Source organism: Populus nigra, chromosome 18, assembly GCF_951802175.1.
Source record: "Populus nigra chromosome 18, ddPopNigr1.1, whole genome shotgun sequence".
In the NCBI taxonomy this organism is placed as follows: Eukaryota; Viridiplantae; Streptophyta; class Magnoliopsida; order Malpighiales; family Salicaceae; genus Populus; species Populus nigra.
In genome coordinates, this window is record NC_084869.1 from 6,444,493 (window position 1) to 6,466,639 (window position 22,147).

A 22,147-nucleotide genomic window follows, 5' to 3' on the forward strand; every position below is an offset into this window, starting at 1 on the left:
CCAAATGAGGCTCAAACATTGTTTGTTTACAATATCCTCTTGCTTATTATTTATGGATTCAAGTCAAGGAATTATTTAGCTAGGTTAGCTATGCTTCAGAGTTTTTTTTTTTTTTCATTTTACTTGTTATTTATTGATTCATTTACTATTTAGGTTTGAAAGTTTTATTTAATCAAGGAATTATTAGCTAAGTCAGTTTAGCTTCCTATTTAAACACTTTTGGATGCTATTTTGGGGTCTAAAGGTATATTTTCACGTGCCAATGCACTCCAACCTCTTCTAAAGAGTTCCGAGAGTTTTGTTAAAAACTACGAACTTCTTCTAGTAAATGAGCTTCAAGTTCCCACAAACTTCTCGTGTCCAAGTTCGTTAAAAATAATAATGACAAAAATTTCTCATATCTACGGCCATGCGAGATCCATATATCCAATCTAACTCCAGTGCAATTGAGTAAATTTGATGTACAATATTTATGGATAAGTTAAATAGTCGAACCATTGCATGATATTGTAAAACTAGAACACCAAAAAAAGCCTTGGAACATAATTATACAAGATGCTTATCCGTTTCAAGACATTTCTGATAAATAGACATGCAATCGTTCAAAAGAACGTATCATTTGACAGGAACAAACTATAGAACCTTAGCTAACACATTACACAAATCTGTTAGTTAATTGAACTGAATCGAAAGGGGGAAGGGAAACAAGAATGTAAAAAAGGGCCTAATTAAAACATCGATCTAGGTAGACATCATGACATGATCACTTGACTGTAGTGCTTGAGTAGCAAAGAATCTTACATCAACATCTGGGTCCTCACTTAGCTCAACCAAACATGGACGAATTGTCTTCTCCACAACCTGCATTGTTAGAGAACATTGTTAATACCTTCTGATACGGCAAGCAGAGTAAAAATAAAAGAGTTGAACAGGGAGCCTGACTCGACTAATAGAATGATTTCTCTTCACCTTACCTTGAACATACTAATCTGGTTTAAGGTAAATTATGTATGTATTTTATTAGAGAATTTAGTACTTCCATAAATATCACGAAGTGAAATGTAATAATTAAATCTTTTGAAATGAAGAGCAATAATGTTTTCAGAAACAAAGTAGAAATGTCAACTATTGTACTTACAGACTGATCAACTATAGGAATAAGTGATTGCAACACCTTAGCCACATTAAATTTGATGTTGGGTACCCTGTGACATGCAACTCTCTGCTCAATCCAAGTTATAACAAACAAATCAAACAAATTAAGCTTATGCAAGCAACTAATTCACCTGTCTTTTGATGCATTGATGACAATAGGAAGAAGCTGGGAACAGGTAATTTCCGACCCCATTACGGGAGAGAGTAGAGAAACTGCATGTAAAATGGTCATCCGATACAGATAGTGTGGGTTGTTAATCAGGTCCAAAACCTGTCAGCCAAAGTCAAAACAGTAGGTCAACTGACTTGGGAGAGTTCGGGTGGGGGGGGATAGAAGTCCCAATCTATATATGCTGGCCAATGTGCTTTTCTTGTTCTTTCCCTATGCTGTTTCCACTACCAAAAAGTCCAAAGGATTAGCCTCATATTTCTCCATAGATACGCTTTGCTCATATCATGTAACATTTTTACTCAAGAAAGAGAAATGAAGGCATGGTGATAAATAGTGTGACAACTGGCAAACCTGAGGAACTATGTGCTGCATTGCCCAATCTGGGCCAAATTCTTCAGCAAGGCGCTTCACATTGTTAGCAGCTGCATCACGAATTGAGTAAACCTATAAAGATAGCTAGTATAGTTAGTTAAAAACATATTGCAAAAATAAATAAGAACACTATGCTTGAAAATTATGAAGAAAAGCCATAAATCAAATGATAAGATACCTTCTTCCACTAAACAGACCACGCATTATGCATATGATTAAATAGAGGGAGTGAGGAAAATGGGCTAAAAAAAGATAGAAGTAGATGGAATCACATTCTTGATCATATTTCATTTTGAGATAAACTTCAAGGGTTTGATGATTTTGTAATCTCAGCATCAAATACTTAAACGAGGTAACCAAGCATCTGGGAACCATTTGCTGATAATGAAAAGTGAGGTGGTCTCCAGCATTACTTCATATATAAGCAAAGACCAGGATAGGCCTCAGTACAAAATCACAGAGCTCGACAAACCTTATCTTTCAACCATTGCATGCACAGAGCACCAAGCTTATCATCGAAAAACCCTACTCCCAACTGACTTGCCAGCAATGGTATGTATTCTATAATTGCAAGCCGAACTCTCCAATGTCTATCCTCTGCAAGCTCCACAATTGCTGGCAATAGAGATTGGGAAAGCAAATCAATTCCAATCACCTGCAAAGGAATTCAAACAACAAAAAAATCAGGCTAAAGTACCTTAAAAAGGAGAGAAAAAATGCAGGTATGAATTGCAGGTCTACGTAAGGTTTACGAATAGATCACAAATTGCTGGCCCCAATTAACCCTCAAAATGTCATTTACGAATCTATGTCAAATCAGAATTGATAGGAATAGACTTTAAAGCTGCTTTCTTAATCCACATATTTGGGACACAATTTTGGTTTCGAGTTCAGTTATGCTAATTAGTGTTACCAGATTAGGCAATATTTTATATATAGCAATAGTTTATATTTACAGGATCTTTGTGGTTGGTAGAGCAATGTTAGAGATTTTGAATGATTTGATACAAAATATCATGCATGTAATTATAATAATTAGGCTGTAAATAGAGAGAATTCTAGCTATTTAAAGAGAGGCATTCAAACCTAAACCAATTTCAGTCTTCTTAACATGGTATCAGAGCACCTAGCTTAAATTTCTGGAGTTGTGAGAAATTCTCATCTTGGTTTGTGGGCTGATTCAGTTCATTTTTTTAGTTCGTGATATTCTTTGGCTTGGGCTGAATTGTATCAGCATCTTGTCTTGTGGCATTGGTGTTTTCATTAATCTTGTCTATTTTTTTTAGGCTGTTGTGTTTTCTTAGTCATGTCGAAAGAGAGAACTTCCATTGTTCGCATGAATGGCAAGAATTACTCTTCTTGGGAATTTCAGTTTTGGATGTTTGTTTAAGGAAAAGAATTACAAAATCGTTGGATGGATCCTCTACGGTTCCAACTGATCCCATAAAACTGGGTTATTGGGAAAGCAGGGATGCCAAGGTTGTTTCATGGTTGTTGAGTTCTCTATTGAACCTCATATGGTCAACAATCTTCATTCCTTCAATACTGCTAAGGAAATGTGGGATTCACTTCGACGGATGTATCATCAAGATAACTTTGCTCGAAAGTTCCAATTAGAGTTGGACATTGGAAATTATTGCCAAGGGAATCCGTCAATTGACCAGTATTATTCGGGTTTCCTAAACTTATGGAGTGATTATTCTGGGTTGGTGTAATCTGAGGTTCCAAAGAAAGTGTTGGGGGCAGTACAAGCGGTCCATTCCGAGAGCCAACGAGACCAATTCTTAATGAAGCTTCGCCCAGAATTTGAGTGTATGCGTTGGGTTGATTAACCGCAAACCTGTTCCAACCTTGGATGAGTGCCTGGGAGAGCTTCTGCATGAGGAACAATGTCTTGCCTCACAACATGGCATTGCCCAAGACACGGTCAGTACTGAGATATTCAATATGGCCTATGCAGCTCAAGGAAAAGGTAGATTCAAATCCCCGCCACAGTGCTACAATTGCAAGGAGTTTGGGCATGTAGCAAAGAATTGCAGTAAAAAGTTCTGCAATTATTGCAAAAAGGAAGGTCACATTATCAAGGACTGTCGCATACGACCTCAGAATCGATCTGCCCATGCCTTGTATACTGCTAACCAATCCAACCTTGTGACCACGCCTCTAAATCAACCAGCTATCCCGAGGTCTTATTCTACTCTTACACCAGAGCTTGTCCAACAGATGATAGTTTATGCTCTCTCTGCTCTTGGACTTCAAGGTAAGACAAAGTTACTCTCCTCTCCTTGGTTAATTGACTCTGCAGTTTCCAATCACATGACTGGCAATTCCAAAGCACTACAGGATGTTCGTAAGTATGATGGTGAGCAAAACATTCAAATAGCTGATGGTCATACTATTCCTATTACTGTCATTAGCAATCTAGGGTCTGCCTTTACCAATGTTTTTGTGTCTCCTGACTTATCTTCCAATTTAATCTTTGTTGGCCAATTCATAGAAAATGATTATTCCCTTCATTTTGACCATCGTGGTTGTCGTGTGCAGGATCAGGTATCGGGACAAGTAGTAGCAACGAGGCCTAAAGTGGGACGTCTTTTTCCTCTTCAGTCTTTTTCTATACCTTTTTCAGTATCCCTTTTTCAGTATCTTTAGGTTGTTGTTCTATTGCCAATACTAGTCATCTTTGGCATAAGAAATTAGGACATCCTAATTCTGTTATTTTGCAGCATCTTGTTAAAAGTGGCTATTTGAATAATATACATGAGTTTTCCTCCCATTTATCTTTTGATTGTGCTTCTTGTAAACTTGATAAAAGCAAATCCATATCATTTCCTATGCAAGGAAGTCAGACTTCTGCCTATTTTGAAATTATTCATATTGATGTTTGGGGTGTAAGTCCTGTTCTTTCTCATGCACAGTATAGATACTTTGTAACATTTATTGATGACTACAGTTGATTCACCTGGGTCTATTTCCTTCATTCTAAAGCTGATGTGTTTTCTATTTTCCAAACATTTGTTGCTCTTGTAGAGACAATTTTTTACCAAAATTAAGATGTTACGTTCCGATTCTGGAGGAGAATACATGTCTCGTGACTTTCAATCCTTCCTACAACAAAAGGGTATTATCTCTCAACGTTCATGTCCTTGCACTCCTCAATAGAATGGAATCACCGAGCGTAAGAATCGACATCTTTTTAGAGGTTGTTCGTATCTTATTGCTTGAATCTTTTGTACCTCCTCGATTTTGGGTAGAAGCTTTATCTATAGATGTCAATTTGATTAATTGTCTGCCTTCTCAAACCTTGAATCTTGATTCTCCATATTTTCATTTGTTTGGAGTCCCTCCTGACTATAATTCTCTTCATGTTTTTTGTTGTATTTGCTTTGTTCACTTACCTCCCATCAAACATCACAAGCTTGCTGCTCAGGCTGTTCAACGTGCTTTTCTTGGCTATGGTAATTCCCATAAAGGATTTGTATGTTATGATGCGGATAATAACAAGATTCGCATTTCACGAAATATGGTTTTCTTTGAAAATCAGTATTTCTTTCTGTCTCGTGTAGATTATGTTTCTTCTTCTGCTTTGCTTCCTTCTTTTGATGATGTGTCTACTATTGTTGATCATTTTAAGCCAGGAATTGTTTATCAACGACGTTGCCCACTTCCTCTTTCTACTCCTGAACCAACATCTAATCTTGTTTTACAAGAGCCTCGACGGTCAACTTGGGTTTCACAACCTCCAGATAGGTATGGCTTCTCACATTCTGCTCTTCAGACCACTATTGATACTATTTATGTGCCTAAATCTTATTCTGAGGCCTTCACTCAAGAGTGTTGACAACAAGCTATGCAAGACAAACTTCAAGCTCTTCAAGATAATCATACTTGGGACATCATTCCTTGTCCCTTTGGGGTAAAACCTATTGGATGCAAATGGGTATACACCATTCAGATGGGTGCCAATGGATCTCTTGACCAATATAAAGCTTGTCTGGTGGCACTAGGAAATCGACAACAATATGGCCTAGATTATGAGGAAACATTTGCTCCTATGGCTAAGATGACTACTGTTCGTATTGTTATAGCCATTGTTGTCTCGAAAGGATGGTCGCTTCATCAGATGTATGTGAAGAATGCTCTTCTACATGGTGATCTGGAAGAAGAGATTTACATGATGACTCCTCCTGGCTTGTTTTCTTCCTCTTCTACTGAGGCTCGTCACTTAAAGCGATCTCTATATGGTTTGAAGCAAGCACCGCGGGCATGGTTTGAGAAATTTCGTACTACTCTTTTGGATTTCACCTTCACGCATAGCCAGTATGACTACTCTCTCTTCTTTCGCAAGACTGATATTGGGATCGTTCTACTTCTAGTGTATGTCAATGATAGTGATTACAGGATCTGATTCCCAGTTAATTGAGCAGCTTCAGAAGTGACTCAAATCTTCCTTTCATATAAAAGATCTTGGTCCACTATAGTATTTTCATGGTCTTGAGGCCTAGCATTGTCCAACTGGCATACTTTTGCATCAACACAAGTATACCCAGGAGCTTCTTTCCTTAGTTGGTCTTTCAGACGCTAACTCAGTTCTTACACCTATGGAGGTCAACTTGAAGCTACATCATGAGAATGGTGATCTCTTGCCTGATCCCCCCATGTATCGGCAGCTGGTAGGAAGTTTGAATTATTTGACTATTACCCAACCTGATATCTCATTTGTTGTACAGCAGGTCAGTCAGTTTATGCAGACTCCTTGCCAAACCCATTTAGCCGTTGTCCGTCGTCTCCTTCAATATCTTAAAGGGACGCCTGGTCGTAGTTTGTTCTTTTCTTCAAGAACTTTTTTACAATTGTAGGCTTATAGTGATGCTGATTGGGCTGGTTGTCCAGATACTCGTCGTTCTGTTTCGGGTTGGTGCATGTTTCTTGGCAGTACTCTTATCTCTTAGAAGAGTAAAAAGCAAGCACGTGTCTCAAAGTCATCTACCGAGTCTGAATATAGAGCCATGTCATCTACCTGTTCTAAAATTACATGGCTTCGAGGGCTATTAGGTGAACTTGGTGTTCCACAGCTTACTCCCACTCCTCTTTATGTGATAACATCAGTGTTATTCAAATTGTTACCAATCCAGTTTTCCATGAGAGCACCAAGCATATTGAGGTGGATTGTCATTCCATTCGTGAATCACTTGTTTGTCAGGAAATTACTCTTCCTCACAGTTTCACCAAACATCAAAATGCTGACATCTTTACCAAGGCTCTCTCTCGTCACCGCCATAAATTCATGATTGACAGATTGATGCTTCTTGATCGACCAGCATCAATTTGAGGGGGGATGTTACCAAATTAGGCAATATTTTATATATAGCAATAGTTTATATTTACAGGATCTTTGTGGTTGGTAGAGCAATGTTAGGGATTTATGTGGTTGGTGGAGTAATGTTAGGGATTTTGAATGATTTGATAGAGAAAATCATGCATGTAATTATAATAATTAGGTTGTAAATAGGGAGAATTCTAACTATTTAAAGAGAGGCAAACCTCCATTGAGAGGCATTCAAACCAAAACCAATTTCAGTCATCTTAACAATTAGCAGGTTCTCAAAAAATATATCCAAATGCTCTATAGTAGACATTTTTAATGATTTGCCCACAGTGTCCAATAATGAACAAATCATCAATCTAATAATAAGAAAGCAACTGCATTCATTTTTTCATAGGGGACATGATGCTATTCAAGTTCAGTCTTGGATTCCTTATAGTAAGCATTCAGTTATGTATTTGAGATTGGTTGTTAATATAGTTCAGTATATGGTTCAGCCTTGGGTTTTTCATGACGGGTCTTTACCTAGAGATGCATTCGGTCAGATTGAGGTTCTTATGGCATGGGTTCAGCCCAATTCTTTTGGTGGGTAATTCGACCAAATCAAGACAGGCTATGCATGGGATTTTTTGGGCTGCAAAGGAAGTTTATTTAGAGTGTATTTTGGGTCTAATTTGGTCCCTATTAATGAAAATGGGTTTGGGCCACATGGGGTCCAAAGTTGGCTTAGGTTAATTAAGATGTTGGGGTCAAATCAGATTTGTTTGGGGTTGATTTCCTAATTCTACAAGACCATAAATCAGACAAATATTCTCCTAAAATTCAAAGAAACTTCGTTCATTATTTTCCCTATTATTTAGGAGAATATTTATCAAGGAGAAAGTTTCCTAATCAACAAAGGATACTAGGGAGGCTGTCAGATCTCATTTCCCAAGTTATGAAGGATTAATTAATGATTCACCTAGTCTATAAATGAAACTAAATTTGTAGGTATACAAGAGGGAGATTTTCTTCATTAATTGTTCATGTAAAACAAGGAAACCAAGAACAACAAAGCAAGAAGACTTCAGAATTAATTCCACATTTAGATCAAATCTGATTCTAGCATATTTAGAATATTAATTTTGGATTTTTATTATTTTGATTATTTTCTTCTTAGTCTTTGGTTTATTATTACTCATTTGAGTCAATTTTGTAAATAGACTCAAATCAGCCCCACATATAAGGATCCATTAGGGTTATTTGAAGCATTATATAAGTGTTTTGTATGCTGAAAAGCAAGGGGCCATGGATTTATGAAATAAACTTTTGTTTTGCTTGATGCAACACGTTATCTTTGCTGGAACAAAGATCAAATCTGACTTATCAAGGTATAACTAACCTTGTGGCATCATTCAATTCAATTCCAATAGTGGTGCCTTGAAACAGGTTTCCATTGCATCACACTTCCCAAACCTGATTTTCAATTTTCTTGGGGAAGTATCATCTTCATTGGAGGTTACTTGACCACGCGATCAAGAGGTTCGCATCAAGACATTTAGGCGATCAATAAGAATATGGGAATCACCACCTAGTTTTGAAGGAAACTACATCTATAAACTAGTCTATGAGATTCTAAGAGTAAGGGAACTGATTATGCTAACTAGGAAGATAAACATCACCCAAAGGCATCCTACAAGGTGGTTGCTATAGGTTTCTTGCACGGGGAATCAATCATTCATCTATATTTTTTGCCTCATTTGATTAAATTATCTAGCAATGTGTTATTTATTATTTGAGCCTGGATGTGTTATATAGTCCTAATGAAAACTCTCTTAAAAGGCCCCCACATTGTCCAAGTTACCCTGCATTACCAGCAGGTTAACTCAACCCTGATTATGTGTCATTTAATGCTTCAAAGAAGTACTAATCATAAACGAAACTATTTCAGTTAGATTAGTCCTCATAATAATCTCCTAATTCTAGGTTCAATATGGTAAAGTTTAGAAGCATTTTGTAGTTCATTTTTACAAATGAGTGGTAATAAAATCACACTGCTAATTCTCATTATGTGATGCAGTAAATTGTTTCAAGATCTCTCAAAGAACAATAGCATGCATGAAGAACTTTCTAAGCAAATGAAGTTATGGAATCAATTTTAACAGCTTCCACAAACCTGATTGACTTGATCAAGTTTGCTGATAATATTCAATCTAACATCAGGAAATTCATCTTTCAAGAGAGAGAGGAAAATTGGAAGCAGCTGCTCAATTGTTGCATCCTAGCACCATCAGCAGAAACTGTGTTTTAGTACAGTGAAAGATACAAGCATGCTTCTTTGAGGAACAAATACCATAGATTGCAATAATAGTGAAAAAACTTCTGAAAGCCAATGGCAAAGCAGCAAAAACTCAAGAATCAATGTCCTCCAGGATAAATAGAAAACCAAGAATACAAATAACAAAGAAATCTACAAGCTAAAAAGGCTACTATAATAATGACATAATCAATGTTCTTACATTATCCACTTGCAAAAAGCCATGCTAGCTCATGCTCTAGTTCAAATTTTAACTAGATCAGCAGATAAGGTGGTAAGAAAAAAACAACTCATGTACGTTAGCAAAATCATCAGTAAGGTGGTAAGAATACAAATAAAAATGACATAACCAATGGTACTATAAGAATGACAGAAATCTACAAGCTAAAAAGCTACTATAATAATGATACAATCAATGCTCTTGCATTATCCACTTGCAAAAAGCCATACTAGCAGCTCATACTCCAGTTCAAATTTTAACTAGATCGACAGATAAGGTGACAAGGAAAAAACAACTCATGTATGTTAGCAAAATCACCAGAAAGAAAACATGAAATTCCATTTGACAGAATACTAAAATTAAACAATTTCCAGAAAACGATCTTCACATTTTATCTGCAACTGTTTCTGATAAACATCACATAAGTTTATGCTGCACCAAACTCTACTTCAATAGAAATGTATGAACAAATAAATGAGCTCCACTTTCCTTCTTGCTGCTTATGTAATAATGAATGACATGATACTTACCTTCCCCAAAACAGGAGCCATTCCCATTATAACAGAAGCCAAAGCAGAACGAACATGTTGGGATGAATCTGTGGATAAATCCTACAGAAGACAGAGAACGAATTATAGCTACCAAAAGCAAGTGCTATTTAAACTGTAAAAATACCAGAAGAAAGCTATATGATTAAAAAAATAATTTTGCATGAATAAAATTGAATTATTTCGCGTGTGTATACTTTTACACAAGGAAGAATATGCTGAATTGCAACTTCTGGATTCAAAATCCTGCAAAACTTAGTTACTTTTCCTGCTGCAGCTATACGTACTTCAGCTTCATTATCACGAAGTAGCCGAACATATGCAGGAACCAGGTCAGACCTGAAATATCAAAGTCAAATATATGAACTTAAATCCAAGGAACAGGTCCATTAACTATTAAAGGATCTATATATATATAAATCAATAATTAACCAAGTAATAAGCATTTAAGAGCATTTTCCTACATTATTGAATCATAACAACTTAACCTTTGACGTTGATTTTGGATGAAGGAGAAAAAGGAAGCAACTAGATTGCAGGACATGCAATTCATTTCAAACAAGTAACAGCTAATCCAAGGTTTTAAAGTGATTGCTTGGTAGGCTCAGGACCAACAGCTTCACGGAGCTCATACAATTGATTAATCCATTTCAAACAAGTAACAACTAATCCAAGGTTTTAAAGTGATTACCTGGTAGGCTCAGGACCAACAGCTTCACAGAGCTCATACAATTGATTTGCAACCATGTAGCGAACACGCCAAGACTTATCCTGCTTGGGAAAGTATTTGGATCATGCATAATGGTCAAAACAAAAACCATGAACCGAGTTTTCCATTTAGTCATGAGATGACAATATAAAACAGAAGATACATTTTTGTCCACGCATTGTTAAAAGCTTGGATCATGGATAACCACAATACAAAGAAACTAACAATTAGAAAAGCTGAACTATGTTATACCTGTGAGAAATTAACTATGACTGGAAGGATATGCGCCACACAATCTTGGGGTTCCAGCAATTTTCCAAGAGCTGCACAACCCTCAACAGCCAATAATCGAACAGAATCTTGATCTGAAACAAAGACAAATGGAGACATGGTTATATTTGCACTTCATGACAAAGAAAGAGAATACTGATGCCAGTTATGAAATTGGATAAACATAAAAGGTTTCATTTCTATTCAGAAGAAAAGAGTACAGGTCAGAACCTGTTTATGATTTTTAATCGATTAAAGTTTCCTAGGTTTTGCTGTATTTTTAAAAAGATGAAGAGAGAAAGGACTCAAGAGAAGTACAAAAATTACAAAGAATAACAATAATCAATGACATGGCCTATCGGATAGGTTAACCAAGATTTTATGGATTTTCAATCTAACAAAAACACAATTGGGAGGCACTTTATCCTAGACCATTTAGAAAAAGTCAATGTTCATAAATATATAGAAGACAGAATGTGGAAAACAAAATTGATAAAGATAAAAGCTGGAATTCAATTTCGTTATTGCACTTTAATGTTCTACAAAACATACATCAAGAGGCACAGAATGGAATCAAAAGCAAAAGAATTCATTTCCTGGAATAGTTTTATTCCAAAACCTGAAATGCATTCCTTAGTTTTAAAGGCTTAAATGCATATTCCCTAGTCAGAATCAAAATCAGCCAACACAATAATGAAAGCAAAATCAACTAGTTAACACAAACATAGAACTTGATTAGAGTAAAAAATGGAAGTATGTTCATACCATCCTGAGTCAAATCATCAAATATAGACATGATATCAGTCTTCAAATGAACAGGCTCAACAGTAGCAGCAAACTTTCCTAGATTAGTGGCAGCAGATCTACGAACCATGGGCATATCATCTTGACAAAGCTGACTGTATAGGGCTCGTAATTCAGTCTTTAAAGTCTCTGGAGCACTGGGATAAGCAATATGAAACAAACCACAGGACGAAACCCGTGCAGTAAACCATTCACCCGCTGCCAATCTCTGAACAGCAAAGATCACATCCCGTCAATACGTATCAGTAAAAAAACAAACAAAATTATCAGCAAAATCCAAACCTTGACGAGCGGAATAAAATGGTCAACTAAGTCTTGCTCTATCATCTGTGTTCCGATTCTACACAACGACTCGACTGATTTATCTCTAACACAAGTTTCCTCGACGGTGCAGAGCGTCTCGAGAGGCGGAAGCAGCACATTGGCATACTCAACACCGCCAACATAGGGAATAAAAACTCCTAATTCATCAGCCATAGCGAGAAGCACTTCGTCGTCGTCGTCGTTATTCTCGCTTAGGAAAGGAATTAATTCCTTGCGAGTTCGCTCCTCGCCGAGGGCACGAGCGATGGTAGAAAGGCGACGAATTGAGTTCAATCGGAGCTGAATGTCCTCGTTTTTTAACTCGTCGATTAGAACGGCGATCGGGTATAGAGGCTCGTCGATCGTCGCCATCTTGCTAGAGATCTTGTTGCAATTGCAAAATTGCAAAATTCTAAAATTACAATTAGAGTTAGTTATTAATGAATAATAATTAATGAAAGATCTGAATCTAATTAAAGAAAAGAAAAGAATATAAAGGTTTTGGTGTTGGTACCGTTAGAAATGGAGAGACGAAGGTTTCTTCTTCGATGGGATGGGATGGGATGGGATGGTGGATCTGTTAAATGGATAGACTTAATTTTGTTGTTAGTGTTTATGCTTATGGAGAGAGAGATACAAAGCAATTCGTTTGAGGTAGTTTTTTAAGTAGTATTAGTTTCTTTTTCTTTTTTTTCCAAGCAGTAATTACTACTGTTTGTTTATTTAGATTTTATCTAGCTATTTGATTTCTATTCCACCGCATATATTTTTTCTAACAAAAAAAAATTAAATATATAGATTTTTTTATGTGTTTTTTTATAAAAAAATTTCGAGTATAAATTACAAATTTTTATATATATTTTTAATTAAATAAAATAAAAAAATATTTATTTTAATAAATAAAAAAAATCATTAATACTAACTAAAAACAAAATCAAAAAAATCAAAAGATATATTTATATGATATTTCACCTTGTAACACAAATTATTTATTTAGTTTGTTTAATAACTTTGTTTATCAAAATAAATTTTTGATTAAATAAAAATATACAAACACATGACATTATTTAAATAAAACTAAACGGAAAAAAATATTATAGGTTATACTTGTTAGAGATATTATCAAAAAAAAATATATGTTTTATTTTTAAAAATATAATTCATTTATATAAAACTTTAAAAAAAATATAAATGAATTATAATAATCTCTTCAAAAATCAAATATATACAAAATAATTAAAAAAACAAATGTTATTTAAAAAAACTAAACAAAATAAAAAATCAAATAGGATTAATTTAAATATAAATTAAAAAATTATATTTAAAAAATACATATTAAAAAAGATTCAGCGCACATAGCCCATTTGGAAAGGGCATGCACGCGAGCTTGAAGGGTAGGCTCGCACGCATTGGCCCTTATTTTTTAACTATTAATATGTTGCCCAACCTAATTTTTTTAAAAAAAAAAAAAGTTTAACAGCACATCATCAGACTTTCTCTAGATTTCGGCACTATGATGTCTAAAAAATCAAGGTTGATGGCTTTTTTACTTAAAAACCCGTTTTCAACCTATTTTTGACCCAAAACATCTAAAAAAACATTTTAAACACATTGATAAACTCATCAATGACATTAAAAACCTAAAAAGCCACATAAAAATCAAATAAAGCTTTATATGTGTTTTTTAGACAATTTAAAGTTGAGAAAAATCCGTACGTGGAATTTTCCTTATCATATAAAACTTGTTGATACCAAGATCGACCATTTTGATGGCATGAATCGATGTCAATAGTGGTTTTATCTCTCTCCTCTCGTAAACTAAGGATTTAAAAATAAGAAAAATGAAGTTTTAGATTAAAATTGACTTTGTTTTGAGATTTTGAAAATTGAAGGGACAGAATATTTATAATTTGGAAAGTATAATGACTACAATAAACATTTCATCCAAAGCTTGAAAAGTCATCTATTTCCTCCGCTTTTTCCTAACAAATTAACCTAAATTAGCCTACAATTTGGTTTTATAAGGGCAAAATAAATAAATAAAAGGATAAAAAAAACACTACAAACAGTGAGTCCATAGTGTTTTGTGAGGAGATCCATAATTCAATTTGTATAGTGAATCCCCCACACCTTTTTATATTTGTGTTATTGGTTGCACTATGTTGTGGGTTGGAACAAATTTTTTAAAATGTAAAAAAATTGTCCAAGCATTGCTAATATTGTTTTGCAAAAAAAAAATTTCACTATGTAGAAGTTGACTCAATATGACCTGGTCAGCTTGGCGGGTCCAAAGACAACCTAAACGACCAGTAAAAACATAGTTTGACTCAATAAAAATATTTTAAAACAATATTTTTTAAAAAATATTGAGACAATAATAAATTTGATCGACCTAGGTCAACCCAAGTCAACCTGCCAAATCCATAACTATGGTCATGAGACCATGATAACCCCATATAAAGCAAATTAAAATAAATTATGAAATCTAATTTCTAATCACCTCAATGTTAAAAGATAAAATTAAAAAAAAAAATTCATTGAAAAAAAGGACCCAAAAAAACGACCCGAGTCAGCCTAAATTAACTTGTCAAACCTGTAACCCATATCATGAGACGAGATAACACCATAAAAAGCAAATAAAAAAATTATAAAACTTAATTCTCAATCAAATCTAGTGTTGAAGGATGAAATTGAAAAGAAAATCAATTAAAAAATGACACAATAAATAAACTAAGTCAATTTGGGTTGACATGTCAAATTCGTGATGCAAGTTATGAGATCATGATAACCTCATAAAAAACAAACCAAAAAATAACTTGAGTCAACTCGAGTTAACCAATAAACTCACAACCTAAGTCATAAGGTCAAGATAATCTCATAGAAAGTAAATTCAAACAAATTATGAAGTATAATTTCCAATCAACTCAATGTTGAAATAAAATCGAAAAACAATCAATTTACAAAAAGACTAAAAAAAATCACCAAGTAAACTAGGGTTAACCCACCAAACTCGTGACTCAGGTCAAGAGACTAGGATAACCTCGTAGAAAAAAACTAAAGCAAAAAAAATCATAAAGTGTAATTCTCAATCAATAAAATGTTGGAGGATAAAATTAAAAAAAAATCAATAAAAAAAAGAAAAAAAAACTTGAGTCAACTAGGTTAACCCACCAAACCCGCGACTTGGATCATGAAACTAGGATAATTTCAAATAAAATAAATCAAAGCAAATTATGAAGCTCAATCTCCTAAAAATCAAATGTTATTAAGAGATAAAGTTGAAATTGAAGAAAAACAAAGATTGTTTTTTTTTTTTAAATAACACAATTAAAGTGGATAATGCATTATGAGTATAACCAATAAAAGAATTATAATATTTTAAATTATAGAAATAAATATATTTCTTTAGATTAAAATTTTATCAAAACATTTTTTATTTTACAAAACAAGTATTTTTTTTATATAAATAACATGACTTTTAATGAAAACTAAATTCAAAGGATAAAAACTTTTGAACCCATAAACAAAATAGAAACAACTGAAGAAAACTAAAATCAAATTGAAAAGCACTCAACCCAATGATTACATGAAGCAAAAAACCAAATTTATTGTGATGCAAACCTTGTAGTAACCATGCGGTCACGCAACCCAAAATCAAGATTGAGATCTGATCCAAGAAAGTCGAAATAGGTTTGATAGGAGTGTGATACAATGAAAACTTGTCTCGGGGCACCAACACTAGATCGTTATCTTATGTGTAGGTATGGAAACCCATGTATTTTAAGTTTGCGGCAGAATTAAATCTCAAATTGAAACCTCAAGAAAATAATATTGAAATAAGCCCAAATTTCAAATATAGTGTGATGTCACCCCAGTAGTAAATATATGAAATTTCAATTAATTATGAGGTGTCTTGCTTAGAGTTCTCCATGAGTTATGTTCTTATGACAGAATTGCAACAAGCTTTGAATAATGTCTCTGGTTTTTTTTTTTTTTTACTTTTATGCTACTGATATGTTAGAGCTAACAAAACAAATTATTAATTTTTTTTAACTAGTATGTCGTAGACACAAAAAAGAAGAAGAAGAAGATTGACCCAAACACCAAAATCTTTGTCGCACATGTGCGGCGTTACGACGAAAACATCCACCCTCAAAATATCTAATGTGACAAATATGGGGAGACAAGGAATTATTTTTTTTTTATTAGTGGGATCGCCACTTAGTATTTTGGTCACTAGGAACCCTAACTAGTCTTAGAGATCGGGTACGGGGATTAGTTGCGTAAAGGAAAAGTATTAGCACCTCAAATACGCCTTACCTAAGATAAGTTGTATTGTTTTATTGTCTGATAAAATTTAAAGTTTTGTTGTATTTTCTAGTTGTTGGTCCGTCTATGATTTAAGAAAAAGTTCTCTTCGGTAAAGAAATCTTTATCTTATTGGGTAAAACCTAACTGTTCTAATGTCAACAAATAATTTAATATCCAGAATACATCTTACGTATAAGGTCGTAATCCTAAATATTAAAAGAAAAAAAAATAAATTTTTTGAAATTTTTGAAATATTGGTCAGTTCTCGTGACTTTAATAAACTGGTTATTAAAGCCAAAATGCATGTTAAAACTTTTTTTATATGAAGATACAATATGATTTTTTTATTATATATATATATATATATTTATATATATTTTTTAAAGAGACTTGGCCGTATGCATAAAAACAAAACATTTTATTTTATTTTTTTAATTGTTTTTGATGAAAACCAGGTATTTAATAGCGGATTTGTATCTTTAAAGTATAAAAATACAAACCAATATTGATTAAAATGCAGAAAAATATTTGCAGAAAATCATAGATTTTTAAAAAGAATGTTTTGAATTTTTTTTATTTTTCAGGCCGGGCCCAACTCAGCCCGCGTGACTGGGCTGGGCTCAGCTGGTTTAGACAAGCAAGCCTGCGTGAACAATTTACGCATGCCTGCTACAGTAACGATGTAATTAATCTTCAAGTGCACAGTGTTTGTGCATTATCTGCAAAGTTGGAGGCATTTACTAGAAGCAAGACGAAAGCAACAACATGCTTTAGACTTCTCTCCTCTCCTTTCGTTTGTTTTTCTTCTGGTTCCTCTGGTTCTTCCTTTTTTCTGTTTCTGTTTGCAGTTCTTCTTGCGGTCCCTTCCCTTTCGTCTCTGTCTTCTCCCTCCCCCTCTGTTCTTTTTCCTTCTTCCTCCCGGCTACTCTCTGTTTTTTATCTTTTTTTCACGTTCCCTCCTCCTCTATTCTCCCCGTGTTCTTTCTGCCCATGCTCTCCCTTACTCTTCTTCTTTATCCTCTCTCGATCTCCTCACTGTCTCGTTCTTTCTTCTTTTTTTTTTTCTCTCCTTCTCTCCCTCTGTTTCCTATCTCTTTCGTTCCCTCTCTCTCCTTTGGCTGCAACCGTTTTCCTTTGCAGGGACGGAGTAACAGCCGGAGAGATATCACCCGTGGAACATGGCCCCTTGATCACTGCCTTCGCTGCTGCAGCTGTTTCTCCGCCAGCTGCACTGTAACGTCTTTCGAAGAAGACAGTGAGCAATGTTGAGCGAAACAGCGCTGTTTTTGCAATTTTAAATAATATTTCCGATTTGATCCCTGGATGTTTATGTAATTTTGTAATCAAGCCCCCCGGAAAATTGTAATTAGACCCCTTTATTTTAGCGCCTTTTCCGATTTAGTCCTTAGTTTTGGATTGTTTCAATCAAGTCCCTAATTGGCCATCAAACTTCAATAATTATGCAATTAAACCCCTGATTTGACCAAATCAACTCTTTAAAATTATAATTGGACCCCAGAACTTTAATTTCTTCCAATAAAAACCTAAATTGACTTGAAAGATCAATGTTCTTGCAATCAAACCTTCCATAAATTTAATTAAACCTTAGATAAAATTTAATTGAGTCCATAAACATCTGATTTTGGACTTTTCTTTGTCAAATTGAATTTTCCTTGTCAACAGGGCTCTCACCAGTCAAAAATATAATGTCAAATTTCAACCTTTTGCAGTTTTGAACCTCCTCAACCAATTTTATTCTTTTTTCAGCATTTCAGCATCCTTTTCTCGCTCCTATTATTTTTTTTAAATTTCTTTCAAATATTTTTTTTATATATTAATTTTTTTGTATTGTCTTATTTTCATTTTTTTGTTTTGTGGGAACCCAAAAATGGGTAACAATAATCTTAACGAAACACTAGGAAAACAAAAATTTCAGAAAGATATGACCTGTTATCGGAGCCTAGCTCTGACATCAATTGATGCAAACCTTGTGATCACGTGGTCATGCAACCCACAATCAAGATTGAGATCTGATCTTGGAAAGCAAAAAAAAATCTGATTGGAGTGTGACATAATGAAAACATGTCCCAAGGCATCATCACTAGTGGAATGAAGTCGAATGACACTACAAAGCCAGTTAATCTTTGATAAGTCAGATTCAATTCGTGTAAGAACCAAAAAATACAAGAATCTCTCTTACATGTTAAAACTGAAAAATTCAGAAGTATTATTCCTCAATGGTTGTCGAAATTTAGCCTTACATGTGTTTAAATAGTTCTGAAAAATTAACCCTAATGGATCTACTCTTGTGGCCTGAATTGACCCACTTATAAAATTGACCAAAAGCCTTTACTACTAAACTCAAACCTTGATCCAAACAAGCCTTGGATCCTAGCTGAAAACAAAGTATTAATTAAGCCCAAACAAGCCTTTCGCTATAACTAACAAAAAAATAAAAATAAAGCCCATAAGTCCTAAGTCTTTATATACCCAATGATCATAGAAACCAATATGTTATTAAACACCACCAACCCTTCTTTCTTTGTATAGCTAGGATGGATAAGAAATCCTTATAAGAAAAGGATTTTTAAACATTAATAAATCCTTGCCACTTGGAAATTATGTTGCAGCCCATTAAAGATCCTTTTAGAACTAGAAAATTTCGAAAACAAGTTGCCACATCCTTGTAGAAAAATTATCCTTGCCAAATAGGAAGTCCAAAAGTCAAAATGAAGTAAATAATAAAATTCATACAGCTTGTTCTTATTTATATCGCAAGTCCTTTTTTAACTTTGATGTACCTGAAATGTAAACACCAAAAAAAAAAGAGAAGTAAAGTTGAAATGACTCCACCATCATTATCGATTTCTGAATTGACAGCGACACAGTTTTTGGCTGTCGATTTCTAATTTGGCAGCGGCACAGTTGGCTACTAATTTCTAAATCGGCAGCACCACAATTTGGCTGTTGATTTCTGAATCGGCAGCGATAAAGTTTTTGGCTGTTGAATTCTGAATCGACAGCGGCACAATTGGCTGCCGATTCTGAATCGGTAACACCGTAGTCTTTTTGTTGATTTATGAATCAGCAGCGACAAAGTTTTTGGCTGTCAATTTCTGAATCGGCAGCGATAAAGTTTTTGGCTTCCAATTTCTGATTCGGCAACGACATAATTGGCTGCTGATATCTGAATCGGCAGCGGGATAATTGGCTGTTGATTTCTGAATTGGCAGTGCCGCAGTCTTTCTACTGATTTCTGAATCGGCAGCGACAAATGTTTTTGCTGCTGATTTTGGATTCGACAGCGACGCGGTTTTGATGCCGATTTCTGAATTGGCAACAATAGTTTTTATTGCCGATTTCTGAATCGGCAGCGAGAATGTAAAACCTAACAAAAATTAGAGTTGGACCGACCTATTCTAGGGGAGAATGGGAATAGAAATCAACCCAAGATAACCTAAAAAAGGGATAGGAACAACCTTATCCAGCCCTCCAAACACCCCTTTTGCATTTAAGAGGGGTATAAATGCAGCAAGGAGAGAGAAAGGGGCAGTTTTTCCAAAACAGGCTGCATGCTCTTGCCTTTTTCCTCTCCCCAAGATCTAGCTATAACTCTGCTGGGAACAACCCTCTCTCCCAAAGAGAAGATTGAAACCGACCAGCTGCATGCAGATCTCCTAGGGTGCTACGTGAGAAGAGAGCTAGAGGGGAGGAGAAGTGACCGAAAACATGGTGGAAGTTGAAGCCTAGACCTTCTTGCCAGAACCGGCAGCAGTCATGACTGCAACACACACATCCCTCCTCCAAGCAGAAAATCGAGACTTGAGGGAAGAACCATACCATTAAGACCTGCTCAAAACTGTCTAAAAATGTGAGGTAGGACCAATATCCTTCTCTTGGCTGGTTGTTACCCCATATTTTAGACAAAAGGGATTAAAAGATTGATGTCTTTTCCTAAGTGTAGGAGTGTCGAAGTAATAAATAATCCGGCAAGACCGAGGTCGAACCACCGGGAGGTTAATTATATAAACTACAAATAAAGAAATAGATAATAACATAAAAAGAGTTGAAGAGAGCTTTGAGATGTGATATTGATGTAAGGATTTAAACAAATATAAAACAATTATCAAGGTTAAAGGATTCATTAATGGTATTTCAAATAAGTATAGTATGAACTCTTTTTATTACTCAACTGGAAACCACACACAAAGGAGGTTCCAATTGGATTATAAATTATTAACATGATTACATTAGTTATCTTATTTGAATAATGCTAATACTTGTAAATGTTGTCAGGTATTCATGATGTGAATTTATGTTAAAAACAAATCAAGTTCATTTCATAGCACAAGTGTCAGTTATACCATATAGTAGGCTATGAAAGTGCCAAGTATTTGTTGTACCAAGGGTTATACAACACAAATCTAGATTAACCATTTAACAAGCAAAGTATTAAGAGTGAATAAGATACTAAATACAAAATATGTTAGTATCAAACATTAAAGTCCATGTTGAGTTTACACTATACTTATTCTTACACCATTAGTATAACCTTTTCACCTTGACATAATAAACTTAACTAAACATAATGAAAGAGAGAAACATAAATAAACAAGATAATAACATAAATAAGATATAAGTTAACTAAGTAGAGGAAAGGAAATGAAAAGCATAAACATGAAATAAAACTTGAACATTACAAAATACAAAGAAAGAGAATAAGAGTAAGATCTTGATCTGAACAACCAAGATGCCTAAATGCATGGAAAATGCCTCCTTTTATAGGCCAAAATTCTGAACTATTGATTTGATGACTAATTGTCACATCTTGACTTGGTGACAATCTTTATCTTATTGTCTGAACAAAACGTCATTGCTAAAATTAGAATTTGAATAGATAGTCTTCATGAAAGTTCTGGGAAATTATCTCAGCTTTCCAACAAAATAAGAATCGGCGTATTTGGACTTCTAGAACTCGAGATATGGGCTGAACACTAAATAATGTTTGGGTTGTAGGACAGATTCCGACTTCTTCGTTGTTGCTACCATTTGAACTCGAAAATGGCACTTTTAAATCTTGGACTCTTTATGAAAGTTTTAGGCCTATGTCTTAGCTTTTCATATGATTAATTAGTACTTAAAAGTGCATTTTTATCAAGGTTTATATCATCATTTTGCACTTGAAGTATCAATAACTTCTTAACTAAAGCATGTTTTATAACAAGAAGTCTGATACTATAAGATACCTTTAATTTATGGTAAATGTTCATCTTAAATGCAAGCCTATCTCATAAATCAAAGGATTGATTGATAAGTTGAACTACTAAAATTGAGAAGACAAAGATAGGGTTAAGCTTATAAAAGATATGCTAGTTTAGTCCAAATTGGAATGGAAAGAGCTTTACTTGATCTTGGAGCTAGTGTGAATTTACTTCCATATTTAGTTTTTCAGAGTCTCAATCTAGGTGAGTTAAAACCAACTTCTGTAACTCTCTTACTTGTTAATAGATTTGTAAAAGTGCCTAGAGGAATAGTTGAAGATGTGTTAATACAAGTTGATAAATTCATTTATCCTATGGATTTTATTGTTTTGGACACACAACCTGTTGAAGCATGTAATTCATTTCCTGTTATTTTAGGACGTCCGTTTATTGCAACTTC

General features: G+C 34.5%; 1 protein-coding gene across 1 annotated transcript; it reads right to left on the minus strand.

Annotated features, from left to right (window-relative positions):
• Nucleotides 1-546: 546 nt before the first annotated feature.
• Nucleotides 547-12,849, minus strand: LOC133678612 (serine/threonine-protein phosphatase 2A 65 kDa regulatory subunit A beta isoform-like). Its single transcript, XM_062100989.1, has 13 exons — nt 12,690-12,849; nt 12,155-12,587; nt 11,834-12,080; nt 11,051-11,163; nt 10,781-10,860; nt 10,287-10,428; nt 10,072-10,152; nt 9,181-9,285; nt 2,172-2,354; nt 1,679-1,771; nt 1,287-1,426; nt 1,139-1,205; nt 547-861 (listed from the first exon to the last, which is right to left on the minus strand). Exons 2-13 carry the CDS (start codon nt 12,545-12,547, stop codon nt 742-744), a joined length of 1,764 nt encoding a protein of 587 aa, XP_061956973.1. The 5' UTR covers nt 12,548-12,587; nt 12,690-12,849; the 3' UTR covers nt 547-741.
• Between the last annotated feature and the right edge of the window lie 9,298 nt (nt 12,850-22,147).